General features: G+C 62.6%; 1 protein-coding gene across 3 annotated transcripts; it reads right to left on the minus strand.

Moving 5' to 3' along the window:
• Positions 1-5,850: 5,850 nt before the first annotated feature.
• Positions 5,851-16,442, minus strand: ZNF444 (zinc finger protein 444). 3 transcript variants are annotated; one of them, XM_037026066.2, is made up of 4 exons: positions 16,305-16,442; positions 10,908-11,250; positions 8,012-8,096; positions 5,851-6,909 (listed from the first exon to the last, which is right to left on the minus strand). In XM_037026066.2, exons 1-4 carry the CDS (start codon positions 16,352-16,354, stop codon positions 6,353-6,355), a joined length of 1,035 nt encoding a protein of 344 aa, XP_036881961.1. In that variant the 5' UTR covers positions 16,355-16,442; the 3' UTR covers positions 5,851-6,352. The 3 variants fall into 3 exon arrangements, with proteins under 3 accessions (XP_036881961.1, XP_036881962.1, XP_036881960.1); XM_037026067.2 differs by lacking the exon at positions 16,305-16,442 and adding an exon at positions 12,024-12,077; XM_037026065.2 differs by lacking the exon at positions 16,305-16,442 and adding an exon at positions 11,423-12,017.
• Between the last annotated feature and the right edge of the window lie 826 nt (positions 16,443-17,268).

A 17,268-nucleotide genomic window follows, 5' to 3' on the forward strand; every position in this document is an offset into this window, starting at 1 on the left:
CTGAAGTGTGGTTGATGTACAAGAACTGCAGAGTTAACACACGATTTGATGCGTCTAGACACACACACCCCGTGATGCACCACACAGTCCCGGTGACAGGCACCCAACCGCTATGTTTCCCCCGTTTTCAGTTTCTGCGGGGTTGTGCGTGTGCGTTAGGAACTTGGCATGGGGCCAGCCCTCGTACGATCTTGAAGAGCGCTGTCCATACCGTTGATGACACCCCATCCAGCTTGACGAAGGGTCCTTCACGCCACAGAGGTGTCAAACTGGCAGGCGGTGACAGAGGAAACTGGGAAGTTCACAAACACAGCACAACGACACACTCCTAACGGCCAAAGGGCCGAAGAAACGGGAGGCAGGAAGGGTCTCACATCAGACTAGATGCTCAGATTTCCGTACGAGCACCAGTTCCGGGTCCCCCCTGCCACCGTTACATCTAAATGTTCACGGGGTTGGGGCTTATAAGGCCGAGGGACAGAGGCAACTGGTCCTCAGGGCCCTGCCCTGAAGGGATGCAGAGCCAGCCATCCCAGAACATGCCTCTGGCTGCTTATGTCACGGTGCAGGCACTTGAGCAGCAGATGGAGGGGCGCTTCCTTCCCGCCGCCACTTGCCACGCCGCGAACTTCTGCCGGGAACACTCATCAACGTCCAGAGGAACTGATGATCCACTCCGTTCGTTTCCATCAAGTGCTTGGGCACACAAGGTAGGCGGACTTGGCCCGGCCCAACCAATGACGTATTCAAACTACAGGATGCGGGTTGGAAACTGAGAGACGGAGGAGAAGGCAGGTGGGAGGCAGGAGGGTCTGGGTTTTCTCTGCTTTCTTCTCCTTTAGAATACTGGGAAAAAGTAGAGAAATAAAGGTAGCGGTGGAGAGAGATAGGGATAGATGGGTAGACACAGATGTTAGGTAGGCACTAGGTAGGTAGGTAAACAGGGTGTCTGGTTAGAATGAAGACCCACCCTGTTCCCTGCCCGCATCCCAAACATCAGTGATGTTCCAACACCGCCTGTCTCCACCTCATCCCTGAAGGAGGGATTCGGGGTCAGCCGAGCCACGAGGAGCCATCCTGGCACGTCCCTGGCCCGCTGTGGGGCCGTGGGTGAGCCAGTGCCAGCCCCTGGGCCTCCACGTCTTACTGACAGGCCGAGGGGCAGGCCAGATGGTGCCGGCGGCCAGACCAGCCCTCAGCGTGCTTTTGCGTGCCCACCTGCTCGCTGCGCCCTCTGCTGGTGTGGTTCCTCACGCTGTGTTTGAGGAGACCTGCAGATGGTGTCACCAGCACGCAGGGGTCAGGAATGGCGCAAAAGGACCTGGATTTCTGGCTTCTTGTGCCAGGCCAGGGGGTCTGCAAACACTGGTCCCGGGTCCCCAGGTGGCAGCTGCCGGGGCTGAGGAGCTGCCTCCAGGTCACCACAGACCCCACGAGGCCCCAGGCGTGCCCCTGGGCCCCTTCGCTCATCCTGCAACCTTCTTGGCCCCTGTTACAGTCTATCCTGAATCCTGGGCCTAGAAACCATCCAGGGCCCGAGACTGACATTCGATCATGAGGCTTTTCCTTGGGCTTTGTAACGGGAAGGGGACACCAGTGGTGGTGGGTCCTAGCCTGCTCCCTGCCCCAGAATTCAGTGCTCCCTGACTGCAGCCCCCATTCCCTGGGCCGCCCCGCGTCCCTGTCTGCCCCTGCCTCGTGTTCCGTGCGCCTCACTCTCTGTGTATCTTTGGAGAAGGAAAGGGCCGTGCAGAGCTGTGGGCCCAGACGTGCCTGTTCTGAAGCGTGGCTTTGGCCACTTCCTAGCTGGCCACCTGCGTGTCAATTTCCTCATCTTTAAAACAGGAGTAACACTTTCACAGAGTTGTGAGGACAGTGCAGTACCGAGGACCCTGCCTCTAGAGCAGGCTGGGAAGGGCGCCCTGAAAAGGGGTCTTGGTCAGTTACCACGATCCTAGATGCAAACCACAGGCACTTGCCGGGTTCCAGGCCATGCGCCGAGGACGTGTGCACGTGACCTGACTTCTCCCACCCAGCCCTGCGGCACCAGTGACAGGCATACAGATGTGAGGCTCGGAGAGGCACGGTGGCTCCCCGAGATGGCACAGCTGTGAGTGCCCAGACCTGCCGAGCCATCACACACCGCGCACCCGGGAACGGTGACTCGAGTGCTCGATCCCTTGGCCCTCTCGGAGCCGGGGAGGGGGCGGTGGGGGCGTTTGTCCCCAGTCTCGCTCTCCTCCCAGGACCGCCGGCTGCCCAGCGATGCCTGAGTCTCCTGCTCTCAGCCTCCGCCCCCTCGTCTGGTTCCCGCCTGGCAGCCCAAAGGTGGCTTTTGGAACACAAACGGGTCAAGGCAGGGCCCGCCAACACCTACTAGCATTTCTTGGCAAGGCAGGCGAAGCTACAGCCCCCTTCGCATCAGAGACCCCCTCACCCCCGATGAGTGCTGCTCACCGGCCGCCCCTGCAGCGGCTCTCCGGGCCTCCCCTGCAGCGGCTCTCCCGGCCTCCCATGCAGCGGCTCTCCTGGCCTCCGCTAGACCCTCCCGAGGCCCTCGGCCACACCCTCCTCACCCCGTCACCATGCTGTTTGACATCAGATCTGCAGGCTCTGTGGCCCCTCCTTGGGCATCTGCCTTGCTTTCCCAGGACCGTTAGAACACAGCCTAGGCTGCCCGGACCCTGTGGCTCACCGCTGTCCCAAGGGTCACCTGCCAGGGCACCTGGCCACAGCAAGGGCTCGCTGACAACTGTTCAGTAAGCAAGGGTTTTTGGAAGAGTGACTGCAGAATGGCCTGGCTCCTACCCTTCCCAGCATCTCGGCTTCTGCACCGGGACCCCCGCAGCCCCTCATCAGGAGGCAGCCCTCCCCATGCCCCTGCACGTGGGCTGGCCTGCAGCTTGCTGGGGCCAACAGACTGGCAAGAGTGAGTCGTGATGGTTGGGCCTGTGCCCCAAAGGCCATGTGCCACACTGCTCTGTCCGCTCTGCCCAAGGCCCTGCTATGCCCTGTGGGAAAGCCCAGACCTGCAGGTCAGTGAGACTTAGGCTGACATCTGCTTGATGGTAGGCATGCCAAACACCCACCCTTCCTGCAGCCCAGATGCCCCTTGTGGCATTTGCAGCAGGAGGGGCTCAGGCTGGAGTCAGGGGGGTGAGGGTGGAGGGCTGGGCTGGGTGTATTTTGGAAGTGGAGTCAGAGTGGACCCAGGGGGCCAGGGGCAGTGACCCTGAGGAACGCTGGACGTGGTGCCAGACTGGGAACCCTTTGGTGACCTACAGCAAGTAAGGAGCAGGGCTGGGTCCCCACCAGGCCCGCTGGCTCCCTTCCCCTGGGGAAGAGGACGGGGGTGCGGCAGCTGTGGGGAGGCTGGGGGGACCAGCTGACTTCCTGACAGAGCCCTGAGCCATTACCCCGGGGACATGCTGCCAGGACTCCAAGCCACATGGAGCACCTGTCACTAGAGGCAGCAAAGCTGAGGCCCAGCTGGCAGAGCCAGGCTTTAGGGTCCAGGGTGTGGATGGAAACAAAAAAGACCTCAGGCATGGGTGGCAGCCAGGGTCAGGGGAGGGGGGCGCCACAGTCACCAGCCTGTCACTGGCAATCGGTGGGCAAGTCCATTTCACCGGCTCCTTCTCTTCAGACGCAGGTACCCGTCCTTCCCCGCCTCCTCCACAGGCACCGGCCGACTCCTGACCGGCACCCCTGGGCTTTCCCATTATGCTCCCTTCTAAAATCAGCTTCATTCTGTGGGGGGTGGAGCGGTGCCACCCTGTGTCCCTCCCCTGCTTCCCCACCTGCACGGTGCGGTGAGCTGGAGGCCTGTTGCTGGGTAACCTCTGGTTCGCTGCTTCAGACTTTGGGGACTCACTGAAACCTTCACTGTGGGATTTTTAAAAACTACAGAGACCAAGTCCAGGTTCATGTCTTATTTGACTCACTTATGATGACCCAATGCAATGTAGTGCCCGCGAGGAGGCCAGGAGAACGGGGATCAACACTAGAGTCAAGACCCACTGAGGTCCTCCAGGCCCCGGACCTCCGCGCCTGGCAGTCCTCATGACAGAGTGAAACTGGTCAGCACAGCCAACCGGCTTTGTACAAGCCAACCTCTAACCCGACAGGGGTGGTTAGCCAAGCACAGTTCCACCCGCAAGGACTGAGGTGACCTCCGGGAAGGGTTTTTCTTAACATTCCGGCATGACCCCATGAGGCTGCACAGCTGAATTTTCCTGTTATTTTAAAGTCTGGGCTGTTTCCAAACAGCGGGTGCAGCTCTTCCCCACCCCCAGGGTTGGGCTCTCACGGCGCCAGTTTCCTGACATCTGGCAGACGGCGCCCAGCACCGCGCACCTTTCCAGGTAGCATGGGCCGCACACTTGGCTGGGGGCCAGCAGGCGGCCTGGGCGCTATGTGCGCCCACCAGTGGACACAGGGCCGCCTCCTCCGTGGACCTCCTGTCTCCAGGGTGTCCCTGGGATCAGCAGCCCCACCGGGGCCTAGGCTCACCCAGGCTTCCACTCTGCATGATGCACGGTGACCAGTGGCCCACACTGAGGGCCACAGCGAGTGTCGGGGGCTGCCAGAGGGCGTGGGTCTGGTAGCTCACAGGGGAAGGGGTGCTGCCTCCACAGTGAGACAGCAGCCACGTAGGCGCAGAGGCAGTGAGCCCGTGTGGCAGCAGATGCTGGAGCGGGCCCCACCGCTGTGAGGGCAGGTGCAGGGCCCTGGACTCCGGTCCCCAGCATGGCCCAGCCACTTACCCTGCCCCGCTGACTTGGTTTCCCAATGTGGGACCCCCTGGACTGTGAAAATGAACACACCATGGACTCTCCGCTAGGGAGAGGATCTGGCCGTGGCACACATCAGTTTCTACTATTATCAGACCCACCGTCAGGCCCTGGCCCGAGCCCCCTCCACCTGCTCCCAGGCCCCTCTTGGCAGCCTGCAGCCGATGAGACTTCCCCAGGCCGGTTTCCTGTGCTGGAGCAGCCCAGCGAAGGGTGACCAGAACCTCGGTGCTCTGGCGGCTGGGCAGCGCGGAGCATTTGCACTTACTGCCTCGTTTAACCCCAACGGGCTATGCCTGGCTGCTTTACAAGCTGGGCGCTGTGGCCCACTCGTGCACTCAGACCACTTGGCCCCAAACCTCCCTTAGCTGCCTGGGGACTTTGCCCCCTTGTGGGTCCCAGAAGGGGGGCCGCACACTTGCCAACCTGCAGGTCCCTTTCCCAGACACTCCTGCAGCCAGGCCCAGTCCACAGCCTGGGCTTCACTGGTCAGATGCACCAGAGAGAAGAAACCAGGGCCTAGGCTCAAGGGCACTGTGCTGAACTGAGAATAGGGGGTGAGCCCACCCTGGAAAGGGGCTGACGTCTGCACTGAGCAGCGACCCACCAGGGACCCATGGCCAACAGGCTCCTGCCCACCACCAATGGGACTGCATTCCTCTCAGCAAAATGGGCCACCTAAGACATACACGGAATGGGGTGATCTACTCCAGTAACAGTCAGCAAGGGACGGGGCACCACTAATGCTACCATCGTGGAAACTGGGGCTCAGAGGGGGTGTGACCTAAGATCATGCAGTTAGGGAGCCGCAGAGTCAAGATTCACACCTAAAAGATATTAGGTGGCCTCATTCCTGCCCTGTAAGATGGAAAGAGGTGACCCCAAGCCTAGGCTCCATGGGACATGTGCTGGGTAGAAACTCATTTCTCATCACCTCACCAACCACAGGGTGCCAGAGCTGGCCAGGCTCCCAGGGCCTCCAGCACAGTGCCGTCCACAGAGCCCCTCCCCAGACACTCACTCAGGAGGCCGCCGAGGACAGAAGCTGGGACTCAGGTCCGCACACCTCATCAGTGACTTTATTACTCTCCAGATGCTGGTGAATTGTCTCCACTCCGCTTCCCACAAACAGGCATCTCTGGCCATCTCATGCCTTCCCGGGTCGCAGAGAGATGCGAGGCCAAGGAGCCCGGTGCCAGGTCCCCGAGTCCACCCTGTCAGGACTGTCAACCTGCCCACCCCCAGTCCGTCCAGGTCTCCTAGGGGCAAGATCCAGTCCCCTTCCTTCAGTCTCCTCAGGAGCGGGGGTGCCTGCAGCTCCTGCCGGCGACTCTTCCGAGCTCCAGCCGGCCTGGCGACACCCCCGCCCGCCTCTGTGAGGAGAAAGAGGCGGGTGGGGGGCAGGGCAGGCACTGGGGGTTCACAGGTGGGAGCCAAACAGCTTCAGCAAGTTCAGACAAGGGCAGGGCCCGAAGGTGGGTGGTGGGTCTGGGGGACAGAGCCGCGAGGCGGCGCGAGGCGGCGCAGGGCGGGCGGGCGGGGGCGCCCGGGGCGCGCGGCTACCCCAGCGGCCAGGGTGGGAAGGGGCTGCCGCCCGCCGTGCCCGAGGCCGCGCCGCCTGTGCCGCCCGCCGCCCGGCCGTGGGTGCGCTGGTGGCGCAGCACGTGCTCGCGGCGCCCAAAGCCCTTGCCGCACTGCCAGCAGGCGAAGGGCCGCGCGCCCGAGTGTGTCTTGCGGTGGCGCACCAGGTGCTCGCGCCAGTAGAAGGTCTTGCCGCACTCGCAGCAGGCGTGCGGCTTCTCGCGGGCGGGCAGCGGGCGCAGGGCCGGCCCGAGGCCCCCGGGGTGCGTGCCGCGGTGGCGCCGCAGGTGCTCCTTGCGCCGGAAGGCCTTGCCGCACTCGGGGCAGGCGTGCGGCTTCTCGCCCGAGTGGCTCTGCCGGTGGCGCAGCGGGTGCGCCGGCTTCAGGGCGGCCTGGCCGCACTCGGGGCAGGACGCGGCGCCCGGGGCCGCCAGGAAGGCGGACGGCGCGGGCGGGGGGCTGCCGGGCTCCTGCTTGTAGGGGCGCGCGGCCTGGTCCGCTGCGGCCGGCACCTCAGCCCCGGGGGCCGCGTCTCCTGCCGGGCAAAGGCGCGCAGTCAGGGCTGCGGTGCCCGGAACGGCGGGCGGCGCGGCAGGAAGGGCAGGGTTCGCGCGGGTGGTGAGTGCTAAGGCCGGGCAACCGCCGGGGTGGGGGGCGCGCCTACTTCGGGCGCCTTCTCACCTGGTGTCCCTGAGCCCAGCAGTCCTGGGGCCTGGTGGGCGCCTCGTAATGGGTGGGCGGGTGCGGCGGGAGGGCAGACAGTGGGAGTCGGATGGGTGGATGAACAAGATGGTAGACAGGGGGAGATGGGTGGGGAGGGGGTTGGGGGTAGGGGTTGGTGACTGGTGGATGGGGTGGGAGTGGGGTTCCGGGGCAGACTGGGGTGTGTGTGCTGACCACCCGCCTCAAGGGGTGGGTGGCATGGGAGGGGTATCTGCGGGCGAGTGGGCTGGATGGAGGGCCGGCCCCTCCTCTGGGTTTTCAGAGTTGGTGTGTGTGTGGGGGGGTTTCAGAGCAGCTCTGCCCCAGGTTTAACCTCAGGGCCTCCTGCTCACAGTTCAACTCAGGGAAAAGGCTCCAGTGCAACAGACCACTGACTCCCAGACCACGCGCAGCTCATCCCACACCAGGCCCGGTCTCACACCCTGGCCTCCCAGACCAGAGTCAGGCCGGCTCACATGAGGGGCAGGGGCTGGAAGCCTCGGCCCTGCCCTCGCCAGCCGCCTGGGCTCTGGGCCTGGGCTTCCTCCTGTCGGAGCCAGGCTTCCAGAGGGCATGCCGCACACATGCCACGTGTATTTGAGAATGTGAAAGGCGCTTAAGAATCAGGCAGTGTCATCAAAACCTGTGCTTCAGCTCTTGAGGAAGACAGGGCCCAGGTCGCCTCCCCCAAGGACAGCACGGGCTGCAGAGCAACTGGCAAGATGGTGCCCAGGTCTGCTGACAGCTGGCAGGCATCGCGGGGGACTGGCCATCCTGACCCCACTCCCTGTGCCCTCCAGGGGACGTGTCCAGTTCATCTCCAGCCCGGAGTCTGGCAGGGCCCAGCATTCGGCAGGAGGCCCCTCAGACTGGGGGATGAGGGGCGCTGGGTGATGGGTCAGACAGCGTGTGTGGGAAGGGGGTGAGGGGCTCACCTATGGGCATCAACCCTTCGCCCTCCTCTCCAGCGCCGACCCCAGGGCCTTCTGCCCCATCACGAGGCACCCTCATTGCCGATCCCTGAAACAAGAGTTACCATATTCAGAACCGAGAACCCGGCAACAGCCTCTACTGCTCCCCTCCCGCACCAACCGGTCAGCGGGCCAGGCTGGAGCACAAACTCAGTCAGGGACCGCCAAGCCCAAGCAGCCCCCAGAGGACATCCCCCCCACAACCTGAGAGGCGCGGGGCCAGACCCGCCCCACAGAAGGGGCCTGCAGGAGCTGCCGGAGGTGGTCAGCGCGAGCGTCACGCTGCAGTTTAAGCCTGCTTGCCCCTCTCCGCTCACAGAGTGGGCTCCGGGAGGGGGCCTGGTCTGTCTTCCTTCTGCAGACCCACCCTTTTCGGGAACAGCTTCATTGAGATGAACTCACATGCCACAGGATCCACTCGCTCAACATACAATGCAATGGTTTTCAGTATATCCAGAGTCTGTGACCATCACCACAATCCACTTTAGGGTATTTTCATCACTCCTAAAACAAATCTCAACCCATTAGCAGTCACTCCTCCACCCCCAGAACCAAAACCTGCTGTCTGTCTGCCAGATCTGCCTTTCCATTACAGCTCATAGTCAGGGAATCACATGAAACACGTCCTTTCCTCACACGTCTGCCATTCCGAGGTGTACCACTGGTGCTACCTCGTCAGGGCTGAGCAACACCCCACCGCGCGGGCAGGCCCGCGGAACCCCGTTCGCTAGCCAGCCACTCCGGGGCTGTGCCGCCCACACAGGTTTGGACGGACACACTTCTCCTGGGGGTGCACTCAGGAGTGGAGCTGTGGGTCATGGGGCAGCCCCGTGTCTAACCTTTGAGGAACCATGGCGGAGCACCAGCTCACACGCCCCACTGCAGGGAGGGTGCCGACTCCTGGTCCCCCTCACGAGCATCCTCAGTACATGCAGAGCAAGTGACCAGACAGATGCATCAAGGTTCCAGCCCCCGCCTTCACTCTGACTGACCAAGAAACACTTCCTGAAGAAGGCGTCTTGTAAGGGAGTGCTTAGAGGGGGGGTGGGTTTTGCAGGAGGCCGACAAGGTCCCTGGGTACCTCCAGCCACATACTAGCTTCGGGGGCCTGGGCAGGGCACCTCCCACCCTGGTGTCAGTCAGAGGGGTTGGAAAGGTCTTCCCATGAGTCCTGACTCAGACTGAGGGATGCCGAGCTCACGGCCTAGAGAGGGCCCCACCCCAAGCCGGGCTCCCACACCCTCAGGCAGTGCCTCCCCAGGCACGGACAGGCTGGAGCAGAGCCCACACCAAACACCTGGCACCCCGGCCCCAGCTGTACTCGGGCAGCGGGCCTATGAGTGGAGCCCAGGAGGCCTTCCTTCCTCAGAGGACCCTCGGGTGTCCTGGGGGCTCGGGTCTGGGGTCACAGGTATGGGATGGTGAACCGTGCAGACGCCAAGTGCGTCCACAAGAAGCCAAAGCTCTTGGGCAGAGCGGCCACAGAGCTGAGGGGGGTGCCGAGCCAGGTGTCAGGACTTGGCATCTAAGATACAGCAGGGTTTACAACGGAATCTATAGCCCACATGTGGGTTCTACATCTCCGGCTGCCCCCTAACTAGCTGTGTGACCTTTAGATGGGACACCGGGAGGCTGGGGGCTCAGGAACAGGCACTGTTTTGAGGACCTACTGTGAGTCAGGCACCAGGGATGCGGCAGCAAACAAGAAAAACACAGCCCTGCCCAAAAGTGTGCATTCTAGTCGGCATGAGACCACTGGGAAAGAGCATGGGGCTCCACAAGGCTGACAGCCAGGAAGGGATTTCAAAGCCGGGAGCCCATGAAGTGGTGGGGTGCTCAAAGCATGGTGCTCGCACATAGCTGCCCGGCTGCCAGAGGGCCTGGCACTCTGGGCAGCACCACGCAGCTAAGGGCGTTGCGTGTGGGTCAGCCACCTGGATACAGCCTTGTGCGCAGGCAGAAACCCCTGCCCTGATATTTAAAGCAGCTCTACCCAAGACCGCCAGGTGCTGGAGGCCCACTGGGTCCTTCAGTGGGACTGCGGCACAGCCGGGCCTCCAGACTATGCAGCGGCAGCCAGGAGCCCACCCTCAACGCGCCGGCCACCTCGGGGGCACCTGAGCCACAGGGCTCCTGCTGAAGAGCCCTCTGTCTCACCTCCAGCCTCCGACCTCACACCGCCTACGTCCCTCAGTCTGGGCCTTTCACGCCCACTCACCCCTCAGCCACGTGTGGCCACCAAGCGCGTGACACGTGAGGAGCACCAGGTGTCGGGTGTGGGTGCTCTGAGCTCAGTAAAGCCGGTCACTAAGACTAGGCCCCTGCCCACGTTCAACTCTTCCAGTGGGGCTACAAAGACGGAGCGGTGCAGGCGAGGCCCACCTCCCTTCTCCCGCTGTGCAGCTCCCTCTAAGCCGGTCGTGGGCTTTCCCTAAAAGGGCCAGCTTCCAGCACTGTGGCCATGGGCCTGTGGGAGCTGCTCGGTCCAGCCCACGCTGTGGAAGCAGCCACACAACACATCGATGCTCAGGCGTGGGGCTAAGGTTCTGCCCCAGCCACAAAACGGGGCCCGGGCAAGACATGCCACAGGCTGCTGCCGCCAATCCCCGGCGTGCAGCGGACAAAACCTTGGCCAAAGAGAGGTCTGGCCTTTGCCCTCAGTGACTGGAGCTGACCTGGTGGCCCTGGGGCCCACGCCCTGCACCGCCAGCCCCTGCAGCCCTGGCTCTCCCTCACACCCGATCCCGGGTCCCGGCACACATTCGGTTTGCTCGCTCGTGTGCACATGATTCTGCCAGCACTGCAGGTGGCGAGGGGCAGGCGGGTGGGTGTGTGCAGGTCCCTCACGCCGCCCGCTCACCCAGAGCTCCTCCAGCAGGGCCACGGCCTCCTCCCCGCTCTGGGGCCGCCGGCTGCACACCCAGGCCTGGGTGTCAGGGGGCAGCGCGCCCAGGAACTGCTCCAGCACCAGCAGCTCCAGCATCTGCTCCTTGGTGTGCACCTCGGGCCGCAGCCAGTCCCGGCACAGGGCACGCAGCCGGCCCAGTGCCTCGCGGGGTCCCGGCGCATCACCCAGGTGGAAGTGCCGAAAGCGGTGCCATGGCGAGTCCAGGGTCAGGCCCTCAGCGGCCAGGCCCTCCTGCTTCACAGGCTGGGGGCACAGGACCTCCATGGGGGCCGGGGAGCCCAGGGCACAGCGGCACCTGTGGGGGAAGTTCAGATGGTGAGAACCCTGCTGGCTGTCCTGGAAACCACCGCCCCGTGCGCAGGAGAGCAGGCGCAAGGGTCCGGAACCATGCCGCGCGGTCCCCGCCCTGGGTCCCCCAGGAAGCAGTGGCCTGGGGGACGTGGCGTCCCCCTCGGTGCCACACTTACCCTGTCAGACGCCACCTGCCAGCCCTGAGGGTCCTAGGGGAGGGCTGCCTGAGAAGGTGCAGGACATGACAGGCACTGGGGGTGACTACACTCCCCTCCTGGATGGGCTGGGCATGGATCCTGCCTGGCCGTCCCTGGCGGTGACTGTGGGCACCTCCCGCGGATTCATTTGGGGTTGAGAACAGAAAATGGGCACAGAGCAGATGCTCAGAAATATGAGCTACCATCACGCCATCACCTTAGGACCGGTCTGCCCCAGGCACACACCAAACCCTACATCCCACAGCAGACACCTCAGGAAGCCTACCCAGAAGCCACCCGATCTCTTCCCTACCAGCTGCGATGGCCTGAACTGCATCCCCCAGGCTCCTGCATTGAAGCCCTGACCCGGTGGGACCGCACCGGGAAGTGGGCTTCCAGGGGAGGTGAGGACGCAGCAATCACAAAGGTGGTCAAAGGTTCAAACTTCCAGTTCTGGGGACATCACACGGGAGGGGACCCACACTGTGTACTTTAGAGCTGCCAAGGGGGGGTCTTCCCCCTTTTTACCACAAGCAACACAGCCAGAAACTGTCAGCTGAGGGATGTTAACTGGACTCACCGAGGTGGCCACTTTCACCACACGTCATGCAGCTTAAATGACCATGATCTGCCAACCACAGCTCAGTAAAATTGGGGAAGAAAAGATTAAAATAAAGTCATAGGATGGAGTCTGAAAGGATCGGTGACCTCAGAGGACAAGCCATCCCCCCTCTCCCTGCCACGTGAGGACAGCAAGCAGGCCGTGGCGAGCCAGAAGAGGCCCTCACCGGAACTGCACCTGCCTGCGCCTGGCCCCGGGTGCCCGGCCCCTAGAACCCAGGGACATGAATGGCTGTTGAGACCTGCCCCCAAATCCGCAGAGTCCCGTTGCCCGAGCTGAGGCTCTGCAGGGCCCCGACCCTGTCTGTGCGCTGGGAAATGTGGCCGACCAGCCCCCCAGGCCTAGCTGCCCTTCCCCCTCCTTGGAAAGCCCCCCGCCCCCAAGGAGGCCGCGAGCCGCCCACTTCCTTTTCCCCTTCCTGAAGGCAGGAACCCAGACGTGGCAGTGGCTTCAGTCTTGAGGACGACCCAAGAGCCCAGCAGTGGCTTTCAGCCAGGGGCCATCACCCCAAGGTGACAGGAAACGCCTGGAGGCATCTTTGGCCTTTGGACGAAGTCTGCAGCCTGTTCTTTTTTAAAAAAGTTTTACTGGCACAGCCATGCCTCTTTATGCACACACTGTCCGCACTGCTCTGGAGCTCCATCAGCAGAGCTGCACGGCTTGGACAGAGGCCAGACGGCCACACAGCTGCCCACACAGCTGCCCACACAGCCAGAGGATGTTCCTATCTGGCTCCTTCCAGGAGTGTGTGGCCCCTGACCAAGGGGGTAGCGGGGGGTACCGAGGAGGGACCCCGGATGGCTGGGTGAGCCAGCAGGGCACTGGCCGATCCAAGAAGACCTCCGGACTGTCGAGAGAGGAGAGTACTTCTCTATCTTATGTGAACCCCCTGTACTCTGGGGCCTCTCATTCACAGCAGCTTGGCCTCAGCGGCGGAGCCTGCAGGATGGTTCTCCTACAGCAGGCGGGGTGCGGAGGGGACAGGGGGTCCTGCTCCAGCCGACGAGGTCTGAGAGGAAGTCTGTGTCTGGACGGTTTTCCTCCCCCACAGGAGAGGCTGTCTAGGGTTCTCGGGCTGGAGCTCCTTCCTGTGGGGCGCAGACAACGGCCTGGTGCTCTGTGGCCATGCCGTGACCATGAGAGGGAAACAGAGGAGCCGTGAACTTGGGCTCTGCCTGCAACATCCCACTAAACTCGCCAGGAAACATCCACTCTCAGCTTTTCACGTAAAAGCGAGCAGCCCCCACTGGCCGGGCCTGCTGTCACTTGCAGCTGAGGGCACAGCTCACAGACAGTGCCATGCACGGTCGCAGCACCCAGACTGTGTCACCTCTGTGGACTTGTAATAACAGAGGATGAGTTCACTGACCAGGTACTGTGCTGGGCACCCAGCTACCCAGCTAGTGGTTGTAGGCATCTCTCTCAAATGTTCTCAGCAGCACTTTTCAGGTAGGCTGTGCAGCCAACCTCCTTGCAGCAGAGCAAAAAGGTCAGGAGAGAAGTGGGGTGGCTCCAGAGCACAGGTGTGTGTGGGGAGCCGGAGCACGAGCCACTTCCGACCACCAGCCTTAACCAGAAACCACCGCCTCGCTGGGCCAGCTGCCACCAGCCCCTCAGCACCTCCCGGATCCTGCACCTGCCACCCTAGAGACAAATCTCCCAGAGCAACCAGAAAGGCTAGTTTTTCTCAAAGTAAATTATATTACATCACTTCCTGTGATACTCTGCATAAAGCCTGACACCCTGCCCAGCGAGGCAGGTCTGGCACCTGCCCACCTTTCTCCTCTCTCACCATTCTCCTGGGGGCTCCATGCTGGCCACACTGGCTCCCGGATTATCTTGTCCAACTCAAGCCCCATCCCACCTCAGGGCCTTTGGACCTGCTCTTCTCCCTCCTGCATATTTGCTCAGCTGGCTTCTCACCCCTGAGGCCTCAATGCAATTCTCCCCCTTGAAAAGCCTTCCCCCATCACCCTAGTAACACAGCCCCCCAACAACCTCATCATACTACCCTAACTTTCTTTTAGTGTTTAACAAGACTGGCCATTACCCTGTGTGCTGTCTTTCCTCACAAGAATTTCAGCTTCCTAAGGGCTAGAGACCATGAGTGCAGAGGCCAGCGCAGTGGCTGGCTCAGAGTTCACACAACGATCAGGCCCACGAGATCAGAACCACTGCCTCCATTCTGTGGATGGAGAAGGAGAAGGCATCTTGCCCGGAGTCACCCAGCTCGTAAGTGGCAGAGCCTGTCTGGCTCCAGAGCCTGTCTGCCACACTCCACCCACTTTCCCATATCCCATGTAAGGACTGATGAACCTGGGGGCACCAGGGAAGGCTTCCCAGGGACCGGGACCAGGGCCCCATCTCGGAAGGTGCAAAGAAGTCTGCTCTGCTGTGACAGAGGCCCCTCTGGGACAGGAGCAGAATGGGACCCGAGGAGCAGGAAGCTGCAGGGCCCAGCAACCTCAGGGAGGGGTGCAGGTACCTACAGTCCTACCATCCACTGTGAACCCCTCTAAGCAGGCTGGCTGGACTCTGCTGCAGGTCCTGGGGTCCCCTAGCCCAGGGCCTGTCCCTGGGAAGGCACATACCTAGTGGCAAATGACGTTATTCCACTGGGCAAACCCACCATCATCCAGTGAGGGCCCAGTGCCTCCTGTGGCCGCTAGTGCCCCAGGCTACCTCCACCTGTAACACCCCTTTGTCAGCATCGCCAACCCAGGGGCACCCTGGAGCCTCAGCAGACAGCCACTGACTGGTGTCTGTCTAATGCTGCCCCACCCAATAGTCCTGCGTGCTATAGAGATTAAGAAACAGACAGAGTGACAAAAGCAGGACCTGAACCAGACCGTCTGACTCCAGGGCCCACCCTGGCTGTACCCGGCCCTATGCATGTAGGATTAAATGTTAAGAGATGGCTCTAGAGCTTAGCGGCCTGGCTTCAGTTTCAGCTCTGCAGCTCAACTCCTGTGTGACCCCGGACATGTGACTTGCCCTCTCTGGGCTTAATTTCTCCACCTGCAATACAGGACTAATAAACGCTCCTCCCCTACAAGGGGCTGCTAGGCCCAGGAATCAGAAGTGGCCTGCACAGAGTAAGTGCTCAGTGAGCCCTATCTGTCTACTCCAGGGCTTGCCAACCACAGCACTGATAGGTGGGCCGGATAATCCTGCGCTGTGGCAGCCAGCTGGCTTATGCCATGTAAAACGTTCATCGACACCCCTGGCCTCTTCCACCGGGTGCCAGGAGTTACCACCCCAACTGTGACTAACAAAAACATCTTCAGATATTGCCACATGTTCCCTGGGGGGAAAAATCCTGCAGCCCTGGTAGAAAGCCAGTGGGCAAATGTTTACTCAGAGCACAAGGGCTCTAGGGCAAATCCCAGCTCTGCCCCCGACCAGCGACCAGCGACTTGTCCATGGACAAGGTACAAATGGCCCCCTTACACACCGACTCCTCGTCCTAGCTGTAAAAATGGCGAGGAAAACCCCAGTAATTCAAGAGTCACACCGTGAACTCTACATATAAAGAAAACAAAGGTGCAGAAACCAGTAGCAGGTGCTCTGCAGGCCACGGAGTAGAGTGAGCCTTTGCAGTAGTTACTTTGTGAGGTGTCAGGCGACACCCCAACTAACGAAACAAGCTCCCACACTTAAATCTATCTAACCGGAATTCCCAATAGTTTTGAAAATAGGGCTTAACAGAGGCTGATTCGAGGCCGACGGGACAGAGGTGGGGAGCGGCTGCTTCAGACAGCGCTTTCCTCCGGTCGGAGGGTCTAATCCTCTGACCCAGCTAAGGGTGGGCGCACCCCACCAGGAAGGAATAAAGGACACCGGCGGCCAACGTGATCCGTGGGATCACGACTCCGAGCGCGAGGGACGGGTGGAAGCCACCTGCACCCCGGCCGGACGGCCGAGCCCGCCGCGCCCCCTCCCTGTCCGGGCCCCCTCCCCACAGGGCCGCAGGGACCCCTCCCCGCTGGACCCCGCCGCGCCTCCTCCCTGTCCGGGTCCCCTCCTCACAGGGTCCCCTCCCCGGTCTTCCTCAGCCCCTCCCTCCCTTCCAACTGTCCTGAACTCTCCACCGCGAGGGTCCGCAGCCCTCTCCCCTCCCCGCCGCCTCCCGCTTGCCCCTCCTCTCCACCTGTCTCCCCTCACTCGGCCCCCTTCTTACCCCCTCTCCCAAGCTCGTCCAGCCGCCCCCCAAAACCCCCTCCTTTCCCCCTCGCTCACCTCACTCTCCCAGACGAAGCTCCCCAGAGCCCCTTCACCTCCTCGCACATGCGCACAAAGCTCACAGGGACTCCATGCCCCGGCAGGCTTTGCGCCAAACCATCCGTTTCCTTCTCCGCGGCGCTCGGTTACGGAGCCGCCGGTTCTCCCCAACAACCCCGCCCCCTTCCGGTTTTACCCAGAACCACATTTCCCAGGAACCATTGCGGCAAAAGCGTCTTCCTATTGGCCCTCGCCGTGGCGACCACGCACGCCCGTCTCCGAGGGGCTTCGCCAGCCCCAGAACTACATTTCCCGAGGTGCGCCGAGCGCGGCCCGCGGCCTACAGGTCTTGGCAAACAAGGCCTGTCGGCGAGCCAGACTCTGGACTACCTTTCCCAGAAGGCACGCTGGGAGCCGGCGGGCCGCGGGAGGGGAGGAGAGGCCGCGACGGCAGCTACGTGGAGCCCGGCGGCGACTGGGATCCCAGGCGTGGGAGCGCGCCCGCGAGGAGCACTGCCGGGGCCGGCTCTGCTCCGGTCAGGCCTGGGGACGCGCTTCTCCCCGCCCGCACCCGGCGGCGCTGGCCGGGGTCTGGGGACCCGGCTCGGTTGTACAGTGTGAGCCCGGAGCACGGCCTCTGGCCTCGGCACAGAAGAGGAGCGTGCCCCCCGCCACACGTCCTCGACTGCCCGCAGCGGACGGCGCCTCGCTCAGAACCTGCCGAGAACATGTGGCTGCAAAGGGGGTTGGAGCTGCATCCCGACGGTGCAGGCCTGAAGGCGCCAGACCGGCCACCTCCGGGCGGCGCGCCGCGGGCTCGTTAACTAGACCTTGGGCGGCCCGGCCTCTCGGGCCGTTGACGGCTGAATGGACTTCCCGCCCGGGCCTGGGTGGAAGCCGCCGGCCCATCGCGGCCAGGCCTTCCCTGGCCCACCTCTCTGCGCCCCCGACTCTTGGTAACGTGCCCGGCCTCCCCGGCCGC

Source organism: Manis javanica, chromosome 17, assembly GCF_040802235.1.
Source record: "Manis javanica isolate MJ-LG chromosome 17, MJ_LKY, whole genome shotgun sequence".
In the NCBI taxonomy this organism is placed as follows: Eukaryota; Metazoa; Chordata; class Mammalia; order Pholidota; family Manidae; genus Manis; species Manis javanica.

What these genes read in the sequence shown, in the direction of transcription:
- ZNF444 (XM_037026065.2), bottom strand. Translation starts at nt 11,649, where the DNA reads ATGGTAGCTCATATTTCTGAGCATCTGCTCTGTGCCCATTTTCTGTTC. An exon ending in GGCAGGTGGCGTCTGACAGG is followed by an intron (nt 11,251 to 11,422) that starts GTAAGTGTGGCA and finishes CTTCCCCCACAG; the next exon opens with GTGCCGCTGTGCCCTGGGCT. An exon ending in CCCTGCTGGAGGAGCTCTGG is followed by an intron (nt 8,097 to 10,907) that starts GTGAGCGGGCGG and finishes CTCTTGTTTCAG; the next exon opens with GGATCGGCAATGAGGGTGCC.